Source organism: Vidua chalybeata, chromosome 2 (assembly GCF_026979565.1).
Source record: "Vidua chalybeata isolate OUT-0048 chromosome 2, bVidCha1 merged haplotype, whole genome shotgun sequence".
NCBI lineage: Eukaryota > Metazoa > Chordata > Aves > Passeriformes > Viduidae > Vidua > Vidua chalybeata.
In genome coordinates this window covers 56272815-56295253 of record NC_071531.1, presented here as the reverse complement: position 1 = coordinate 56295253, position 22439 = coordinate 56272815, and the positions used below count along the sequence as shown (strand labels likewise).

Genomic DNA, 22439 nt, shown 5'->3' with positions numbered 1-22439 from the left:
ATTTGCTTCTATTACATATATACATACATGAGAAGGACAGTGGTCAGACAGCTGTTGGGAATTGTTCACAAAGAATTAAATTATTGTTAGGTCATTATGTTCATTGGTGGTGTGTCGAAATCATTAAAAGTGTGCATTAATGTAATCATCCCAGCACAGCAAGAGTTTAATAGATACTGAAAAAGTGGATGAGAGGTGTGGAAGATACTCTGTGCTGAGAAACAGAACCATAGGGGAACAGATGATAGAGATCTATAAAATCCATAGATAATAAAGAAATTATGAGTAGAAAGCAAGAGTAGCTGTTTTTCTTAGGACAAGAATTAGGCCACATGGTGAATTAAACTTGCTACCTGATGAAAATTAGAGTAGCTTGTCAAGCAATGTGTAATTAAATTGTGGAACTTATTTGCCATATGATATTGTGGAGCAAAAAAAGTGTGAGTGAGTTAAAATTGTAATTAGGCAAAGCCACGTAGGGATAGTTGCACTGAATATTGAACTCTACAGTGAAGTTGGACTACCAGCTCTAAAATGGTTGATAGCCAGGAATTACTGTGGACACTTTATGTCTAGATATTTGCTGTGGTTTGCATTCTTGACCTGGATCATCTGTCTCTGGCCACCCTTGACAAAAATGGAACTGTGTTAGACAGCCTTAGATTGCATAAGTTAAAACACCATTTATGTTCTTATTTTTATGTTCTTAGGTAAGTGTCCTCACACCATAGTTCTGAAGAAAGGATTTTCTCCTCTTGATTGGAGATTAGGGAAGAGGGAGTGAGGATTTGGAGAGAAATGAACTGAACTGTTGAAAACAGAGTGTAAAGGCAAAGCAAGTGTGACAGTCCCCTATGTACTCCATCTCAGCTGTGATTTCCACTTCCTTGCTGCAGCTCACCCTTCTGGTTTTCATCAGTTGCTGGGAGAGACTCTCTCTACATCTTTTTATGTGAGATCTTGAATCAATTTATGCACTGTCTTGGGGAACACAGACTTCACTTGCTGGTTTCTCTGCTAGGAAGCTAAAGCACTAATATAAGATGTCCTTAATTTATAGAATTGTTGCAACTTGGAATGAAGTTGTTGCTAGTGTGAAAAAAAAAAGGAAGAAAGAAAAAAGCTTACTCTACTTGCAGTACATCTGAAGTTAAAGACCTTTAAATTGCTGCAGATCTCTTTTTAACGCCCGCCTTTTCAGTGTCCTGACTTTTCTTGGTATAGTGTCTCACATTGATTCTTTCAAATCAATGCGTCCCCTGGAAATGTGTAGGTTTCCCATAGAAACTCCTTTTCGGAGTTCTTGGAATTTGAATGTATTGAGTCTTGTTTCAGAAGTTACTCACTTAGCATTGTAATTCTTAGGCTTAGCCTTCTTTATGGGATGCAAATACTTTGTTAGGATAAGTGTTATTTAATAGGTTTGACTCTGTGACTTTCTAGTTTCCTTCCTTCTACCTCTTTTTGTGTTGGTGGTCTTCGAAGAACTCATATTAAACACTGCACATTATCTCCTGTCCACTGAGTTTCATAACACTTTCTATAAATTTTTCTGTTGTTAAACTAGTTTATATCATCACATGAGCAAGGTGATGGAGTGGAGCTTGTTACACAATTGAGATTTATTGTTCTGGCTTGATTTACCTCTTCTGTCAGAGAAATTTTTTTTTCTCAGTGTAGTGTTAATGGATTTTGGTAGGGATTTGAGGGAAAGATAGAATTAGCAGCATGCTTGATTATTATTTGCCTTTTCCAGCAAACGCACATGAACTTCTCAATGGAAGGGTTAATTAATAAAAGCAGCAGTGTGTTTAAGAAGTCTAAAATTTTCTGAAGGTCAGTATTTTATCATTTCAGCAAAAGTAGGTTCTTTTAAACTTACATTTCCTGGTAATTTAAATTATTAGTCAGAAAGCCTGTGTCATCTAGAATGTGGAAATTTGAGGCATTTGGAGTAGATGTTGCATATAGATGAACCGGGTCTCAGGAGAAAGACCTTTGCAAAGTCTTTGTGTTCTGAAATCATGTTATAAAACTCTTGAAACAGATTTTTTTTTTTTTTTATCTCTTCCAGTGAGTACTTGAGCAGCAAGCTGGTGGGAAGGTAGGTGGTGATCTTGGTGTAAGGTACTGTTATCATTCATACTGATAACAGAGTGGTACATATTAGGATTTCCTATGTGTATATTTTGTGTGTTACTGCTGGTTAAAATACAGCTTTATGTAAATAATAATGTAGGAGTACATAGGAGTAAGAAGCAGTCTGAAGTTTTAGTTAGAGAGAATTACACTTGGAAACATTGGATATTAAATATCCTATGTATCAGTTTTTTTTTTCTGTGATTGTCACAGCAATAAGATTAAAATAAATTTAAGATTGATTCTCCAAGCTGTGCATATTGTTCATACTTGCAGGAATAGTACATTTTCTACTTCTTTAGAGCAAAAGGAGCATATTTAATGTCATTCTAATAGAGCAGACAGGAAGAAGAAAAGGCTCTCTAGGGGGTGAATAGTTTATGTATGTTTCTAATCATTTTTTTATGTAGTTAATTTAATGCACAGTCATGAGGTGTCAGATTTTAGGAGGCCTGGACAGCTCTAGGACTGATGTACAACCTTTGAGTTTCTTTGCACATTTAAGGAAAAAGAACGTGGTTTAAATAACCACTGGTAAGTAATTGAAGCATGACGGGCGTTCTTGTATTGGCATCATTTTGAACCCTTGAGTTTGGGAAATGTAGCCTAGGTTTTGGAAATGAGAGTGATGGCATTAACTGATAGCAAGTGAAGGCTTACTGGGGAACAGACTGCTGAACTCACTTCTTTGTGAGGGAGTGCTATCTGGGGGCAGTGGTCAAGACTGGATTTTTCTTTCTTCTTGTTTGTCTCCCAGTGCTCCAGGAACAGCTCGAGCTTCTAGTGCTGTGTCATATCTGAAAAAAAAGCTGTTGAAGAAAGCCAGAGGAGAAAAAGCCATGTGTGTTAAGACAGCTTCAAGATACTCTCTGTGGCATGGCAACTGTGTCTTTGGCATGGCCCCAGCCTTAGTATATTTGTGTTCAACTTAGCACTTTAGGGCGGCTGCCAGCCTTTTCTTGGGAAAATGTGAGTAAGAAAGTGTTCACAGCTTGTATCTGAGAAGAAAAGAAAAAAAAGAATTTTAAGAATTTTGTTACATGAGCAAAGTAAACCCTCCACAGTGTTATGACTTTTGTATGTTAAATTACTGTGGCCTGTTGGCCTGTTATGAATCATGGAGTAGCAAATCTTCTCAAGGAGCAGAAAGCTTGCAAGAGCTCTTGTCCAGCAGTTTCTGACTGCAGGGGCTGTTTCTAGCATCTGCTGTTTAACAGCAGTGCTTGCTGCTTGCTGGAAGCTTATCTTATCAAAGTTTAGAGTTAGTGAGGTTATCTTGGGCACATCTCTGTGTGTTACCTGGAAAAGTTTGACATTTTTGCATCGCAGCTATTACTGTTAGATAACAGTATACCTGTGTTATCACTAAATATCTTCTGTTAAGTAGTTGTTAGAGTCTCATGTTCACTTGTTTTTTTCAGTCTGCTGAAGTTTCACTGTGTAATATTCTTCTACTGTTGTAGAATACAATGTGTGATCTTATTGTTTAAATACTTACAGATGTAAATTGGGATACAGCATTAAATCACAGGCTAGAAGTGTGCATTATCCAGTACCCTTATGAAAGGCATTAATAATGTTATTCTCCTATTTAATGGGGATATGAAATCACTTAGCTCTGATATTGACGGCAGTGTACTGAATAGGTAAAATACATCTTTCAACAGGTGGATCATCTTGATTCATGGTATTGCTTGTTAGAATGATAAAAATGGAAATTACCATTTATTATGGAAGCACATTTCCACTTATTTTGGTTGATATAGCTGTAATTTCTATTAGGTTCATTGTACAGTGGGAGTGTGGGAGACTTTAAAAGGCATCAGGGCAGTTAAGTTTACTCAGAGTTTTCAAGTGCATACTTTTTTTTTTACTTTTGTAACTGTGATGCCGTGTCAAGACAGTTTTAAATACAAAGCAGAGGTGAACTTTAAACTACTTTTTAGAATTGTAATGCTAATGAACATTACATTTTTCACCTTAGCACACTTTCTGTTATACAGTTGAAAGTAGTAGGAAGTGTGAAGTTTTTGATTTAACTGTTATTTGGAGAAGAGTGCGAGGGGGGAAAACATCAGTGAAGGAGCCCAAGAGAAGGTGGGTGATTTTCAAGCGTCTGGTTCTGACTGTTCGGAGTAGTGATTTCTGAATGAGGCACACTTTGTGTTGAAGTAATGAGCTGCTAAGGAATGTGGAGAGGATTCTTATGTAAAAATATGATCCATCAAGCTGCTTTTCATTGAAAACGGAATGTATAATGAGCACAGTCATGATTCTTGGTTTTCAAACTTATTTAAAGTTGTGGTTTTAAATTCAGAGTAAGGTATGATACACACAGTCGTGTGTAATACACAGGTAGGTTTTGATAGATTAGAGAATTGCAGTTCAGCTAGTGTAAGAAACAACCTGGAATTCTGCCTTTTAGCAAATACTTGCCAAATACCTCTGCAACTTGAGTGCTAGCTACAATTTTTGATACAGAATAACATCATATTTGTTTGTAACTATGAAAATCAGAGTAAGTGAAGGACGTGGATGCATCATTGCTTATACTTAATATTTTAAGATAAACAGGTTTGGGTTTGTTTAATAGTTAAATCGTTCTTGAATATGTAACATAAAATTATTTCAATCAATTTTTGTGCCAGTAAATAGTAGTAACAGTTTGTGGTAATCTCTTTGTTAATGGCCAGAGAAATCTCTCACTCTGAGTTTGGTCTTAAAAATTTCTGGCATACATTTCAGAATTTAATTTTGAAGAATTGTCTAAAATAGAATAGCTATGGAATAAGCAAATGAAGAAACAAGAACTTGAAGGTGTTTTTATGTTTGAGGATATGAAATGCTTGAAGCTAAATTTTGTAAATCCAGTGAGTTTTCAGTCTTGATCAAATAACTATTGCAGAAATTTGCAGTGGATGCTCATTTATGATTTTGGAAATAGGGAAAAAAGATTCTCTATTTGTGGTTTTGAGATGGAAAAGATTTCCTTGGAGAATGCTGCTGACAGTTTACCAGTGTCATTTTCTCTGGATTTGGGAATGGGGAAGAGAAGGAAAGATAATGTCTTTCTGAACACTACATTAGTCTCTGTTCTGTTTTCTTAATTTATGTTCTAGTTCCTAACAAAAGCATGCCACCATATGATCATAACAAGATGAAATGGAAAAAGCTTAATTTAGTCTAGAAGAGTAATTGCTGTTATGCTTTAGCTGTGGTCATATTTACCTCATGCTGTTGTACTAGAGATGAGCTTAGTGCTTTGTAACTGCATGATTCTACTCTTAAGTGTCTTGCAGTATTTTTTCTCTGTTTATAATAATTACTGTGTGTCGATGTTGTTTGATTCTTATAATAATAATATAATTTTTATTTTTTAATAAGAGTAATAACTTGTAAAAGTTATTCCCCCCCACCTTAACTTACTGACAGAACAGAAAGTAATTTTATGTCAGATGAAGCATTTCTGTGACTTACTTGGGAAGGAAAGGAAGTGAGAGCTTGAATTAGAGGGTCATTCAAAAAAAGCAGGAGAATAAAGAACATATGTTCTTCTCTGGTTACATATCATCTGGCTGGGAGGTTAGATGAATCTCGAATGCTAAAGCCCTTAATTTAAATACTTTCTCTTCTTGAGCCTGCAGTGCCAAAATACTAAATTGAAAGTATTAATTAAATCAAAGAATATGAAAATAAATCTTAATAGTAAGCTACTTCAGCACCTGATTTTCACCTGTTACTTCAAATAACATTTAGGTAAACAGTATGAAAAGGAATATAATTTGGTGTCTTACCATGGCAGATTTTTTTACACTTTATTTATAGCAGTAGTAGCGAAGGGCAATGCATATTTTCTCTTGTGCAAAGTGGTCTTTAAATTATTACTAACTTTGAAAAAATGTTTTCTTTATTACAACTCTGTAGGCATAACTGTAAACATTGTAATGAAAGAATACAGTTCATTTCTAATGAAAGAATCCAGTTAGGAAAATATGCTCCTGATAGCATGTTTAGACTGCCCTTATGGATGCTTAACTTGGTTTGGCAGTAGTTTGGATGATCACCTTTACATTTTTTTACAGACCTGTACTTGCATTTAGGATGAGAATACTGTTGATAACATGCTGATGTTTTAGTTGTTGCCAAGCAGTGTTTATATTGTCAAGGACTTTTCAGCTTCTCACTCCACCCTACCTGCAAGGAGGCTGGTGGTCACAAGGAGCTGGATGGGACACAGCCAGGACACCTAACCCCAGTTATTCCAAGGAATATTCCATACCATATGGCATGATAGTCAATGCATGTACTAGAGGGAAAGCTGATCAGGGTCTGCTGCTTGGGAACTGGCTGGGCCTTGGCCTGTAAGTGGTGAGCAACTGCATTGTGCTTCACTTATGTATATATTAATTAAGAATATAATTTTTATTATTTTTCTTCATTTTGTGTCCTATTAATCTATCTTTATTTCAACCCATAAATTTTACTATTTTTTTTTCTCCAGCTCTTTTCCCCATTCCACTGTGGATGAAGGAATGAGCGAGTAGCTGTGTTGTGTTTAGCTACCTGCTGGTTAAATCATGACAGTCCTTTTTTGGCACCCAGGATGGGACATAAGGGTTTGAAATAGTGGAAGATCTGATTGGAGCATGTTGAAACAAAATTGTTGTAATTGTAAAGTTATAGAATGGCTTGGGTTGGAAGGGACTTTAATGATTACCTGCTTCCATCCAACCCCCGTACCACGGGCAGGGACACATTCCACTAGATTCTAGATTGGATCACTCAAAACCACATCCAGCCTGGCCTTGAACACTTGCAAGGATGAAGCATCCACAGCTTTTCTGCACAATCTCTTCCAGTGCCTCATCACAGTAAAATATTCTTTCTAATATTTCATCTTCATCTACCCTTGATTTACAGTATTGATTTGTGCGTGTAGAGCTGTGTTGTGTATCAACAATACTTGCTTTAAATGACTAAGTGTACATATGTATAAGCGTCTATATGTTGTTTAAGTAAGAATACAGTGCTGTTGATCACCTCTGGTGGCTGGGTTGAGGTTTTCATTGTACTGAATTTTGTAGCACTGGCTCCCGGTAACATCGTGGTTGTGAGCCTGCTGTAGTGCTTGTGCTCGCACTGCCAGCATCTCCGAGCTTCGGGAGTCATCTACGGGAACCAGGAATAATTGCACCGTGCCCCTTTCCTCCTCAGTCTTGGCTGCAGGGGAGACACTCCTCCATCTTCCCCCCTCTCCTCCAAGCTAATTGCAGTAGCTCTGGAGGAACTTCTAGTATCCTCGGCATATTTGAACCAGCATGTTCCTATTGCTGTGTCTCCTTAATGTGTTTCAGGTTGAAACAACTATTTAAGAATATGACATAGACATTTGCCTCTGGGTTTGGGTAGCTATGGGTGGTAGTAGGGTGTGTGGGGTGGTACAGCCAAGTACCTGGTACAGTGGTCACACCTCTAAATTTTGCAATTTCACCCCAAACAAGGCAAAAAAACAAGTGCAGGGAGTGAGTGTACTTTTGAGTCATATGTTATAAATATGCTGTAAATCTAGTTTTAAGGGTCTGTAGAAATGGTTAATTTAGCACAAAGTAGAATAAAAGCAAGACACTTTTGCAGTGTTGAAAATACTGCTCTGTATCCAGAAAAAAATTTCTGTACTGAGTTAAAATTATGCAGTAGTAGTAATAGGGATGTGTGTGTTTTAAGCATTGATGACTACAGCTGTAAAAGAAATTACTTTCTGCCTGGTGTTTCAGTTTTAATGTACTTCATTGTTTCAGTAGTGATCCTCATCTTTCATCCCTTTCTTCTAAGCAGATTGTAACTTTTTTTTTGTTTGTGCCAGTTTTGATATGTAGGAGGGAAGGATGTGCCTTGAGTGTCTTAGAAAGCTTAGGTTTTTTTAGTTAAATCACTTGAATTGATTCTCTAAGAGCAATACCCACTATAGCAGCTATTCTTGGCATCTTTGTCTTGATCATAAAATTCTGTTTTAAATGTTTCAAATAAAACTGAAGGTATTTTCTTAGCATCTTGCTTTTTGAGTCAGCAAACACTGGACATGTTAAGCTTTTATTATTTCTGAAATTAATGTGAAGTGTCTTGAAGGAGAAGTAGTCCAGGTCTTTGACACTGGTATGGAAGATATGCTTTGATAACAAAATAGCAATTAATAATGTTTCCAAGTTTCATTTTGTAGTTTGATGGTTCAGTGCTGCTTTTGTGTAGTAATAAAGTAAGATTTTACAGCTTGAATTGAGAAATACTAATAGCCTCCTTCATGAGTACAGTTGATAAGCTAAATAAGGTGATTAAAAATGATCAAATTTATACTTGGTCTATTAAAGATTGAGCCTTTTGTTATTTATATGTGAGAATATTATGTTACATATTACGGTCTCAATAAGCCAGCTTTTAAGTATTCTTGCTGGAAAAAAATGTAGAAAAGGTTCCTCTGAGAAAGTATTTTTGGAAATTAATTATTATAAAGATGCCATGTTTTGCTTTTTTTGCTCAATATATAATTAAAAGAAAAAAGTTTACTTGGCCAGATTCTGAAGAGGCAAACCTAGTCCCAGCAAACCTAGTCCCAGCCCTTACTCAGACAGGGCTAACTTAAGCTAGGTCACCTTGCTCAAGGTCTTGTCTAGTTGAGCTTTGAATATCTGTAAGGTGGCCTGCTCTAGTGCTTAGCCACTCTTTGGGAAAATTTTTTTCTCTATGTCCATTTGAGATTTCCCAGGTTTCAGCCCATATTTCTTGCACTTTCTCATTTCACTTCACAGCACTCAGAACTGGCTTTGTCTCCTTAAGCCATGTTCAGATGATGGGAAGGGTGCCAACTTCTTTCTCTGGTCTGCTCTTCTCTGCAATGAGCAATGATGCTCTCAGTGTCTCCTCCTATGAACATGGGCTGCAGTCCCCAAAACACCTCAGTGGCCTGTCTTCAGTTTGGGGATATTCTCTAATAATCGGGAGCCCTGAAACTGGACACAATACATTAGACATGGCTTTGTGCTAGGGGAAGAGAAATAATGACATTTTTTGATTTGCTGACTAGAGTCTTGCTGTTGCAGCCCAGCATGTCCTTAGGCTTTACCACCGTACGGTGACACTAGTTTGTGTTCAAATTGTTCTACACCATGAACCCACAGAGCTGCTTTCTGTTCAGCTACTTCCTAGTCTCAGTAGTTGGAAGGAGGAGGGAGTATGGCTTGGCTCTTATGGTTGAGCTCTGTGATGTTCCTTAGAACAAGGAATTGCTATGGTGGTACATCTTGCATTGTTCAGTTTTTACTAGTATGTCATCCTCTACACTGTCCCCCCACCCCCAAGAAAATTATTTGTTACTTTTTTTTTTGATGAAAAGCTGTGCATTTATTTTAAACTTTAATGTGGTCATGTTAATAAAATTTTGACATGCTTATGCCAGCACAAGCTATGCTGATGTGTAGGAAAAAAAAAAGCAATGTACTTCTTCATTATAGAACATGTATTACATGGAAAATAAGTACTCTATAATAACCATTGCTAGAATGACTTTTTTTGGTCTGGCTGCTTCATAAACTTCTGATTTCTCTAATTTCTGAACTGGAGTGTGTGGAGACCAGCACAAAAGAGCTTTTAATTTTAAGTGAAAGTAGTATTTTGAGTTGACTTTCCAGGACTTTCCTGGACTACAGGTCCAGGAAGCTTAAATCATTCTGTTCATGCACATCTTTCCTTATTTAGTCTTTATGGGGGATGATCTTCAGCTGTCCTTACTGTGTCAATCAAAGTTTCTGTCCCAGAACTGTCTCTTAATCAAGTGCAATAACTTATGTTTGTAGAGAAGCCTGAGGGTGTGACCAATATGCATAGATGATGTCTCAGAGTGTTTCCCCAGCTTTTAACTGTTGGGTTTTTTTCAGTGATTTCCTCAGCTAGATGTTTTCTTTCTAGTAGACTTTTGATTAACTTCTTTTGCATGGATCTGTGCAGTGCTTTCTTCAACCCATGTTAAATTTTAGCAGCCACTGAATAGTGAATAACACCTTCATATGCTGTATGAAGCACCCTTTTCCTAAGTTCGCTCAATTTCCCACCTGCTAACTTAGGGATGGTGAGTAGCCAATCCCTTTTTATCTCCTTAATGTCACTTTCAACTATATGGATATGTTAAATACCCACTTTGGTCTTTTTCATTGTGAAAAAACCTGGTCTTTCTAGTTAATCTTCAGAAAAAGTGTTATGTATTTTTGATCTCCTTTGTTACTGTTGAATAGAGAAGGGCAGACAGGAGGGAGAGTTTAGGAAAAGCAGATGAGGAAAAGGAGAAAGAAGAAGATGAAGGGAGATACATATTCCATCTCTGTCATTACAGAGGAGAGTACCACATGACTGAGAAAATATGATGTGATGCAGTTTCAGTATTATTCAATTTCCTAGCCCTCAAAAAAGTTAATTACCAGCTTATTAAACTAAATATCGTGCATTGTAAATGACATGAAAGTTTCAAAATTGCAAGTGTGTGGCCTTTGCATGGTGCCTTTTAGCCTGTCATGTACTTGTGATTTTGGAATAGAAGAGTTGGCTGTAAGTCATTTGCAGTTACAAGAGGTACAACTTGGTTTACACAATTCCGTGAGAAGTGGTGACTGGATGTGGTATGTTCCTATGCAAAATGAAAAAGTTTAGTGTTACCATGCCATCTCTCTGTGAAGATGATATACCTGTTTTATTATTTGACAGACGGAGAGTGTCACCAGTTCCTACTTCTCAGCTGAGAGGTGGATATTGCTTGAGGTATCTCTGCTGGTTCTTACTTGCCTGCCTGCTCCCATTTTTCTACAGGATGCAGATGTATATTTCACTATGTACTTTTTACCCTAATATTGCTTTCTAAATGTTGTGGCACTGACTTGATTTCATTATTTCTTAATCACAATATTAGAGCATAAACTTTTAAACTCTTGTATTAAAGAAAGTAAATAGTCCAGTTTTGAGTCATAGCATCATATGATTACTTGGCTCCCTTGATAAAATTAAAAACAAGTTTAAAATAAGCTTTTCAGAGCTATGGAAATCTGAAAGTGTGGTTGTCTTCAAGCTCCTAATACTTAAACTAATTATTGCAAACTTTCCCCTTTGACTTCTGTGATGGGGCTGCTGCACTGCCCTTGGTACTCCCCAGCACCTGTGTACTGTCATGCCTTCATTTGCTTCATGTGGCCTGTCCTACCCCAGAACACATTTGGCTTCCTCTCACGTCCCTCTGCATTTGGCAAGCACCAGTCTGTTATGGCTGGTTTGGAACTCGGCGAATGCTTCAATTGACCAGTTGATTGCTCCTGCTGGAGATGGATGACAGCCAAGTTCTGTTTCCTTTTTCCACAATGCAACTGCTAATTTGTATGTCTTGCTCCTATCAGGCAGCTGATTTCTGGGAAACTTAGGGGAAACTTAGATGTCTTTGAGGCCTCTGTTTCTTTGGCTAAATTGGGCTAAATTTGGCTTGTGTGATTAGAATTCATCTGTGTGACATGGCTGCTGGACAAACTGCAAAATATATAATAATTGTTTTTCTAAGACTAATTGAACTGCATTTAAAAACTTTTGGATTTGGTCACTAAGACAAAAATGAATAAACTAGACTTCATGTGAAACAGTTTATCTGTTTAATCTTTGAAGTGTTTGCTTTTTCCAAATACTGAATACAAAAGGAGGGGAGAGAAATTTGGCAAAAGTGCCTATCTCTGCCTTATGCTCGTTAGTTTAGCAGCTGGACTGTTTCAGTCTAGGTAAAATGGATACCAGCTCAGGCCCTGGGGATTTGAGACATGTATTCTGCCTCCTGTGCTTTGTGAATCTGTAATACACACTGTTGTGAATAGTCATTCCTCTTTGATGCCATTCCCCAATTTGTCTGTAATCAAACTTTCTTCAGAGTTGCCTCAGGATCTCAGGCAAATTACCCCTTAGGCTTAATGAGTCAGTCTGTGGGTTTGTTTGATGGGGTTTTTTTTTTCCCTTTGTGTGTATTTTAGCATTTAGAGCAAGTTCAACAGAAGGAAGTCACAAAGGGTCAAATACCTAGCCTTGAAATTGTGGGGAGATGCTATGTTTATGCAGTGCTGTAAGATGAATTCTAATTTTTGTGCACAATGATATTTGGTGTTACAATTATCCATTGTAGTTATTCTCTGCTAGGACAACGTGCAGTGGTGGTAAAATTTTTAATCCCTTCATGCTTTCAGAAGCAGAAGCTAAGCTATTCATTTAAGACGGGTTGAAAGTGACCATTTCTTGAAATACTGAGATAGATAAAATTTCAGCAGGTGCAGGGAAGATTTTATCAGAATTTATCCAAAATGAAACTAGCTGAGAGGGATGATGTTCTCTTATGATTTATTTTATAAAACATATATGGTTATTGGCAGATAAATATTGTTCAGAACAGGAGAGGATAATTTTTGAAGGGAACTGTCTTCATAGATACAGCTGAACTTATCTTGATTTATTCAAAATAAGGAAGATTATGGTCCTGAGCATTATTTTTAAAATTTTAGTTCTCCCTAACTCTGTTGATGAGGCACCATAACTTGTCCTGACTCCAAGTTAGCTGTGTTCTATTCTCTCTGGAAATCAGAATGCAGCAGTTGTAAATTTAACTTCTCTGTTTATTCTGATGTGTTACTTTTGCCTTCTAACACCTCCCTCAGCTGTTAGAAATCAAGAGCAGGTGTGTACTAAGGTGTTTAGCTCTTAATACTTCAGATGGAAGTAGACTGGAATTTAACTATCTGTAAAACTTGTAATGAAAACAGAACCTGAAGTAGTTGAGCAGGGGCAGGTGTGTATTAATGAAGGATGGCAGAAATACTGGTAATTAGAACTTTCAGTTAATCAGCAGTATGCTGAACAGATAACAAGAACATGACTCTTCTTTTAGAATGTTTTTACATTTGCTAACATATTAGATCCAGTCAAATAACCCTAAAGCAAAAAAAGGAAAAGCATTATAAAAAAAGCAGCTAGTTATCTGACAAAATGGCTGTCGTACTAGTTACCTGTTCAATAAAGACATGCCTCATGTTGCTCCATTTTTTCTGCATATCCTTTCTGAACTCTGCTGAAAAGACATCAGAGTGCAGAAAAATGAATTATCTTAGTTGAAGTAATGTTAAAAAAAAAGCAGAGACAAGTTTACTTATTTTGATTTCTTCTACCTTTGTTCTTCATTCTTATTTCTCCTTTGACACTATTTTTTATCAGTGTCCTTTGAATTTCTGTGTACCAAAGTTTGCAGTTTTCAGTTGTATGAGGAATTTAAAGAAACGTTTTTGGTCAAGGGAAAGTTGGAGTGTGTAAATGCTGCTAATGGCTGCAGGTAAACATCTCAAGCCTTAGTGCCTGTAGAACACCGCTCTATATCCCAAGGCTTGCTCACAAATTACCCCATTTCACCTCACTGATAAAATAGGTGGAGCTATGAATACACTTGTAGTTAGTTTTGTAAATTTTGATGATATATTGCCATTTGCCTATAGAAGATGGAGCTGGAGATGACTTAATTCAGACCCATTACAATTTTCAGAATTAGAAGCAGAATGTATGAATGTATTTCATGTCAAGAATACTTGGATGTGTGCTATCGTGCAGTTTTGTGAGGTGGGACTCTTCACAGTAAATTTTGTAATTGAAGTTGTTAGCACAGAGATTAGGAATTAAGTCTACCCATTAACCAAACCTCAGAGGAGATACAGGTGTATGTGCAGATCGGCAAAATGTATAGCAAAGACGGGTGAACAACTGATGGTGCCTGGTTGAGGAAGAAGTCTGTGAGTAAAGAGGGAGCTCTCTGATCAAATTTGTATGGGCAAAGCAACTTTATGAGATCAGCACTGTGACTCATGGCTATTTGACCAGTCTGCATGAAAGCCAAATTTTTTGTTGTCAAACCATTAACTTCTCTTAACTTCTCACTAGAAAGCAGAGTAATAGTCTTGCCAAAGTGTAAGCAGTGACTTGATCTTTCAAAGAGTTATGAGTAATATCAAAGAAAAGATAGCAAATTATGTTTGTGGAGAGGGATGTGAAAATAGTCTCATGAGAAGCATTTTTAAAAATTTTATTTGCTGTCTTGAATGAAGAGCAGACAATGTCTAGATCCTTAAATCAGTAAAGACAAAATAAATAGTTGGCCATAAAGGGTAAGCATAGGGTAGGTGTACAGCAAGACAGAAGCCCTTACTGAGTTGTTTAGTTAGGCATTCACAGTTTGTCAGTGCAATATAGAGAGGAGGGAGTGGGGTGCCTTTTGTTGAATCTCTTTGTGAATTATATTAGAAGTGTTTTCCTGTGTTCAGTGTGAATTTAAGAGCTCTGGTGTATGACAAATATTTACAAGGCTTTAAGGTCATGAACAAATTTTGTAGCATGCATAGCTGACTTCATGCTGTTAATAAAATAATTGAATAGTATGGGTCAGAATGGACGTTTAAAGGACATCTAGTCCAGCCCCCCTGCCATAGGCAACGACAATTTCAACTAGATCAGATTGCTCAGAGCCTCATTCATGACCTTGTATGTTTCCAGGGATGGGGCATCTACCACCTCTCTCAGCAATCTGTTCTACTGTTTCCTCACCCTCATCATAAAAAATTTGCTTCCTTATATCTAGTTGTAATCTCACCATTACCCCTTGTCCTATCACAATAGGGCCTGCTTAGAAGCTTGTCCCCATCCTTTTTATAACCCTTTCACGTATTTAAAGGCTGCAGTAAGGTCACCCTTCTCCATTCTGAACAGCTCCAGCTCTCTCAGCCTTTCCTCAGGTGAGGTTCCATCCCTCTGATCATTTTTGTGTCCCTCCTCTGCAATTGCTCCAGCAGGTCCACGTCCTTCTAGTGCTTGGGACCCTATAGCTGGATGCAATACTCCATGTGGGGTCTCAGCAGAGCAGAGTCACCTCTTTCAACAGACCTCTTTCAGCCTGCTGGTCCTGCTTCATTTGATGTAGCTTGGGATACCATTGGCTTTCTGGGCTCTGAGCATATGTTGCCAACTCACGTCCAGCTTTTCATCCAGCAGCACCCCGAAGTCCTTCTCAGCAGGGCTGCTCTCAATCCCTTCATCCCTCAGCCTGAATTGATACTGGGAGTTGCTCCAACCCAGGTGCAGGACCATGCACTAGGCTTTGTTGAACCTCATGAGGTTCCCACAGGCTATTTTCTTGAGCTTGTCCCTCTGGATGGCATCCTGTCCCTCAAGTGTGTCGACTGCAGTGCTCAGTTTGGTGTTGCCAGAAGAGAAAAATGGTAAACCAGATGTCAAGGTGCTTTGCCTGAGCACACACAGTGAGGTGCTTTGTGTGCCTCTACTTGTTACTGAGTATCTCTGTAACAGTTCGCTGATGCTGTCTTCATTTTCAGACAGTGTCTGAGAAAAGACTGTTTTCCACCAGATAGGGAAGGTAAAGAAATGAAAGGGTGGGAATACTGTGAACTGTCTGCATACCATTTGTCGCAAGTTTGAGTCACACAAAATAGAAGAAGGTTATGGGGGTGTCTGTTAAATGAAGAAATTTAAAGCAAATTTTTTTAAAACAGACACCTGAATTTGCAGACTTTCAGAGTTTCACAGTTAGATGCATTATTTGCTTGTCAGGGGTTTCTTTTAATGGTGAGGCAGTCATTTACTTTTTGATGTAAAAATATTCTACACTGGACTGTACAAGCAGTTTATGGCTATAGCTGTGCTGTTGGCTGTTGTGCTGCATGTGCTCGGAGATGGTGACTCCCAGAAGGACATCATTCAGTCATCCCGATGTACACTTTCTTCCTTCTGCATGTTTCTGGAATCTAGGGCATCCACTGGTGCTCTAGGTATAAAAGTAATTCAGTGTTGGAATTCAGTGTTTTCCCTGAAATCATCCAGATCAATTTGTGTCATATTCCTGAGTCAAGAAATTAAGATATTGGTGAAGGGTGGTAAAATGATGGGTTAACTTCTTGGGCAAGTCCTCTACAAGACTGACTGTAGTAGCTGTTTCTGTCTTTCTGTTAGAGGAAAGAGGAGGAAGCACAAGTTTAGTTCCTCCTAAGAAGAACTTTTTCTTTGATATTCAGGAAACTAGGAGATTTCTTAGGACTCTCAGCAGCATTTGAATGTGTCTATATGTATTTTTAATTGCTGTTTATAAGAACAGAATTTCATTTTCCCTAATATTATGATTCTACCTATTTTGCAGAAGCTTTATTTATTCTGACAGTACTGAAAGCTCTTCTTGCAGTTGCATTCAAACAGTAGGTAAATATTAGCCTGTGCATTTCAAAATGTAGCACTTGTGCTATTGTCTTGATGCCTGTTGTCAGGAATGTGTAGTCTTGGAGTTATGGTCCAACAGTAGACATGAGTTTAATTCTCTGTCCAAATTTAATTGCCTAAAATTTAGATGCCTGTGTTGAGCTGGTTACTCTTATATCTCCATTAAATTTACAGAAATAATTGCCTCCAGAAGGCCATTCATCTCTTTCTAAGTTAGGTGTCCAAGATAAGAAAGATAAATTGCTGTGTGGATTGCAAATGGGGCAGTGACTCATTCCAATTCAAATATCCAGCCTGCCCTCTGCAGTGAGGGTCACTGAATCTCATCAGAACTGTTCAGATTGCACTGGTTAGTTGCAGATTGTTTTTTCCTGTTTTTAACTGTGTAGGTTTTATTTTTCTCTATATGTAATTATTTTTATGTTTACGTATTTATGTATACACGTTGGAGATGTCCAAAGAGGAGGAATGAGTCTGGTGAAGGATCTGGGCTAAAAGTCATAAGAGTGGCTGAGAGAGCTGGGGTTGTTCAGCTTGGAGAGGAGGCTCAGGGAACACCTCATTGCTCTCTACAACTTCCTGAAGTTGTAGCAGTGTGCGGGGTCAATCTCTTCTCCCAGGTAATGAGTTGTAGGACAAGAGGAAAAACCTCAGTTTGTTCCCAGGGGAGGTTTAGGATATTAGGAAAAATTTCTTCACAGAAAGGGTGATTAAGACTTGGAGTAGGCTGCCCAGGAAAGAGGTTGAGTCTCCATCCCTGGAGGTTTTTAAAAGATGCGTAGATGTGGTACTCAGGGATATGTTTTAGTAGTGGACTTAGCAATGTTTTGTTAATAGGTGGACTCGATGATCTTAAAAGTCTGTTCCAATTGAAATGATTCTATAAATTTTTATTTGTTTTTGGAGTGTAAGGCCTCTCTTTGTGCATTTGAAGCTCTGGAGTTTTGGATGAGTTCCTGTTATTTGCTTCACCTTTGGTTCTGCAGGCTCAGTTCAGAGGGGGAGTGGTAGTTCATAAAATGTTCCTTTTCATCTGAGCCATTTTTAAAGTAGTATTTGTTTTCTAGGTTGGTGAGCAATAGTTAAGATGGATATATGATACAGTCTAGTGATTTATTTTTTTTTACCGTAGTGGACAATATTAATTGTTTTTCCTTTTTAATTATGTTTTTAATTATAGCATCAAATGCAATATATCACTGTATATAAAATAAATGTGCTTTTCTGTGTGGCATTTCCTTGGAGGATGTGGAGGAAGGTAACAGACTAAGGACTGTGGTTTTGTGTATGTGATCTTTGCAGTACGTGATTTTTGCGGTATTTTTGAATGCAAGTTATAACAACTATGTTGCTTCAAATATTTAGTTGATTAGTTGATTTAATTTAGTTGATTAAAAAGACTCCAAATTAATTCATAAAAAATCCACTTTTTGTCTCTGAATGCTTCTCACCACAAATTCAATTTTCCATGCAGTACTTTTGTGAGGCAGAGATGTTGTTATCGCTCTTTATGGATGGCAGCTGTGGCAGGGGCTTTGCTTTTCCATTGTGAGTGGAACGGGCAACGTGTCCATGTGAGCCAAGTGCCAGGTCCTGCCGGTGCGAAGGCTCTGCCGTGCACCTGACTGGCAGGTGCCTAATGCTGGATGAGGCCGGGGGCTGCCAGGTGTCACACTGCACCCTGGCCTGCTGGAAGCTGGTGATTCACATGCTACTACTAGGTACCTCCACAGACAGCTCTTTAACTTGAGCACATGAAGATTTCAAGGTCCTTGTTTCTGGAGTACCTTAATTTTTGGCATGTTTCTGTAATTTCTGAATACGCTCGTTCCCTGGGGAAGCTAAAATCTTCAATCTGAACTGCAATTTTTTGCACAATTTGTTGATTATGATGAGCTGGTAAATAAATTTATTTTTAAAGCAGAAAACTTTGAAAACTACAGCTATTTATACAAAGAAAACAACATTTTTTACAAACATAGGCTCTTTTCATTCATAAAAAGCATGTTAGCATTCTGTTGTGTTTAGACTTAAAGCATGATGGCTTGCTTATTGGGTTTGTATGGCAAGGTTTTGGTAGCAAGAGGCTACAGGGGTGGCTTCTGTAAGAAGCTGCCAGAAGCTTCCCCCATGTGCATAGAGCCAATGTCAGCTGGCTCCAGGACACACCTACTGCTGGCCAAGGCCGAGCCCATCGGTGACAGTGGCAGCACCAGCATTCATCAGTTAAGTAGGGGGGGAAATGACTCTGCTAGAGCAAATGCTCTCTGACTGAGCATTTTCACTCCAGAGAGAGGAGTGAGAATGTGTGACAGAAACAGCTCTCTAAAGTAGATGCACATCAACAAAAAGATGCAGTAATTCTCGATCAGCAGCTAAACTTTTAAACTTAAGATCTTGGGTGGGGGAGTGAGAGGTGTCAGGAAAGGGAATTTAACATCCAGTAGGCAAAGGGAGGAAGAGAGGTGGAAGCAGGGACACTCTTTCCTTGAAGATCGTGACTGGGATTTTTAAGGTGTATTGTTTGATTTATGAAAAATGTTTTTCTTGGTGTCTGGGAGTTTTGCTTATTTATTGTTTGAATTGCTTTTCTGATGTACTAGCTTGCAGGGACTGCTGGGCTCCAGGACGGTTTGGATGGATGGTGATGAAGGATCTCTGAAGCGAGGTCTTTAGAACATGGGGTTTATTATAAGGGGTGAAGGGCCCTGCTTGGAGTTGCTAGCCGCAACTTGTGGCAGGCCCAGGGAGAGCAGGGAGAGAGAGAGAGAGGGTTCCAGGTGAGCGTCCCAAGAGGAAGGTCCAAGAGAGCTCCAGTCCCTTGGCCACACCTTATCAGGGGGCTTTCAAGGTGGGCTGGGACAGGACTTGGGCCAATGGGGTTACAGATACCTGATACTTCAGGGGAGGGTTACAGGTATGGGATGAACCATACATTGGGGGGTGAGACAGAACATTCCATTTGACCTTTGGATCTATCTGTAGGTAAAGGGCATTGTTTAATCAGAAGGGGGGATTGCTTTCAGCTTGGCTGTATTATTGTTTTCAAGATGCTCAGTAATTAAGGTTTGGTATTTCAAATCTTGTTCTCATCTCAATATCTGTATTTTCTGACTCTTTTGCCAGGCCATCATATTTATAGGGCTTTCCTATTTCATCTTTCCCAACACTAGCTTAGTTTTGTCTAGGAAGTTTTTCTCAATATGTTGAGCCTCTCAGATGTGACTACTTCTATGCTTAGTGTGTCTTGGCTTTATGGATTGATAAATCTTCATGAATGCTGCATCTGTGGGTAAAATTGGGATACTCTGCTTTGCATTATGTTATTTTCTACTTAGCAGAAGGAGATGAATATTAGTATACAGTTGCATATCTCCAGCAATGCAAAGCTGTTGAGATATGCTGAAAATGAATTTGCGTTTAGTTTATACCCTTGCTGTTTTAGTAGGATGAGAATTGAAACAGACCTTTGCTCTAACATAGCTTGGACTAACAAGTGAGCATTTTTTTTCATGGGTTGAGCAGGGTGGGTTAGAACCAGCATATTTCATAAATCTTGATTAAAAAGATTGACAAATGTATTTAAGAAGGTTGTGAAGCCCCTGTACTTCCAGTTAAAAAGCAGGCACCTCCTGGAAGTTTGCAGGATCTAGGATTGGGGAAATGGTGCTGAATTGCCTAACGAGTTTGCTGTTTGTACAAGCTAAAGTATTTTTATTGCAGAAATATGTTGCTTTGTTCAATGAAGTAAAGGAATGGATTTACCTTTTGTAGCTAAAGGTGGTTGTAGCTGCTTGAACTACCTGCAAGCTGCTCTTTTGATGGCAAAAGCATACTATGTCTCTATAGAAAGGATTGTGACTGCCACTGAGAGGTTCCAGATAATCTTTGCCCTGAATTTCACTACTACAGATAGACAGTTTCCTTTTTCTTTCTCTAGGAAAGATATATTCATTCTTCTCTATTGTACTGGTACAGTCACCTGAATTAGTCATAGCAAAAATTTTGCTGTAAGATGCTGCCAGCAGCTACTTGGCTGCCATCCCGCAACAAGAACAGACTGCATCCAAGTTCTGATGCCAAATCATGTGTAGGTTAACCTTTGTAACCCATCTCAAATCAACACGTGCTGTCTCTGGGGAATAAATCTGGCCTATTTATAGGAATACTCTGTCTGTATTCAATAGCTTGCATGCAAACTATGCAATTAAATCCTCTTGCAGTTGTTGCTGAGAGGCTTCCACACTGTGAGGCAATGTCTGTGAGAATCTACCTTTGTAGAAAGTAAATCCTCTTTTCACCTTAAGATTCCACCTGATTGAGTCATTGAATATGGAAGTATCAGTAGTGTCATGTGCAGGAACAAGTTGCGGTTCCTGTCTGTTCACTTTCATCTGGCATGTGACATGAGTGGCAACACCTAAGTGAAAGATGTCGTGACCTGTGATCTGGGACGTCATGCGAGGAGAGGACTGTGAGCACTGGCACTGTAAGCTGACATCAGTGAAACTTGAGATGCCATACTTGGATGCCAGCGCTTAACACAGAGTAAAGCTGCAGCCGTTAGCAATTAGCACAGAGGGAAAGCTTAAATGACAGGTGTTCTCCAAAATCTTGAACAGTAGCACAAATCGTTTGAGGCAAAGCCTGGTGAATATTTTGTGTTGTGATTTTGGTTTTTTCCTTTCTGTAAATTTACATTAATTAGGGGTGAGAAATATGCTTTTCTTTCTAGAAGATAATTCTTTATGTCCCCTTGTATAAAAGAAGCATCACAGGGAACAGGTTAAGACAGGGACCTTAGTCTATGAAGTACTCTTCTTTTCTCATTTTGTGTCTTTGATCTATTCATCTGCATTATCTCCATCCAAGATAAAGTTAAAATTATGTGCCTGTAGTTGCGTAACAAGATTACCTCCAAAATGCCTGCTTTTTACTTTGTGTAAAATTGAATGATTCACACTTCACACTTCTGTAAATGTGTCAGTAGAAGAACACTGTGAGAAAAGATTAGTGGGCTTCAGCTATTGTTGCTGCTCCTTTAGTTTTTTTACCTGTAAAAATGAGAATCTTGAAACATTCAGACTAACATGGTGTTCTGTAAACAGTTTAATAATTTTCAGTGTTTTTATAGACAAACATAATAGGATGACAAGCAACTGCAAACAGAAATTTAAGAAATAAGGCAAGACAAGTTTTGACAAGGAAAAAAACAATGCTGTCTTGTTCATTTAATGAAGCTTTGGGGTTTTGGGTTTTTTTTTTTTTTAGGTACTTAAGAGAAAATGTAGTTTATATACAGCAGACACAGTTGCTTGTAAGATGGGGGATTACCTACAGTATGAGACAATGTCTAACCTGACCAGTTGCAAGCACTTTAGCAGCAACTCTTTAAAATTTAAAATTAATTTTGAAAAGGGTCTGGAATAGAAGAGAAACAAATGTATTTCAGTAGGTTTAATGCAAATTTTTTGTGGGTGTAGGTAGGAGTAGTCACCTGCATATCATAAGGGTTCATGAGAAGCAGTTCTGCAGGAAAATATTTTGAGGGTTCTTTTTTTATATTTTGTTATATCCATAAAAGGATGATGCAGTATCATGCTGTTGAATGGGGTATAAAAAGCAGCTGTCCTGGTTGTTAGTTATGGTGTTTGTAAGATACATTAAAAGGTTATTTCAGCTTGGTAAGTGCTGTAAGGCATTAGCGGGAGTTGATTTCCAGTTTGGGTACAGCACTGCATGAAAGCTCTATGGGTGGGGAGAAGGGGAGGAAAAGAAGTCTTAAGTAGAGAACTAGAAAAGAACATAACCTTCTAGGGAAAGGCTAAAAGCTATGGGTAGTTTAGTTGAAAAAGAGAAGCCTAAGAAATTCAAGTGTTCAAATATTAAAAAATTATAATCTCTTCTCATAGATATCTGTAATACATGAAGGACAGGAATGCTTGAGATGTGGCCCAGGAACATACACCTGATTT

General features: G+C 38.2%; 1 protein-coding gene across 3 annotated transcripts in view; it reads left to right on the top strand.

Moving 5' to 3' along the window:
* The window catches only part of TDRD3 (tudor domain containing 3), a 90417-nt gene that overhangs the window by 5600 nt on the left and 62378 nt on the right, over positions 1-22439 (top strand). For 2 of the 3 annotated variants that reach the window (XM_053934392.1, XM_053934391.1), the window contains exon 2: positions 2075-2104. The exons of the other annotated variant lie outside the window; for it this stretch is intronic. In XM_053934392.1, the coding sequence (XP_053790367.1) occupies positions 2075-2104 (30 nt within the window). The remainder of the gene's footprint in view (positions 1-2074; positions 2105-22439) is intronic. 3 annotated transcript variants of the gene reach the window in all.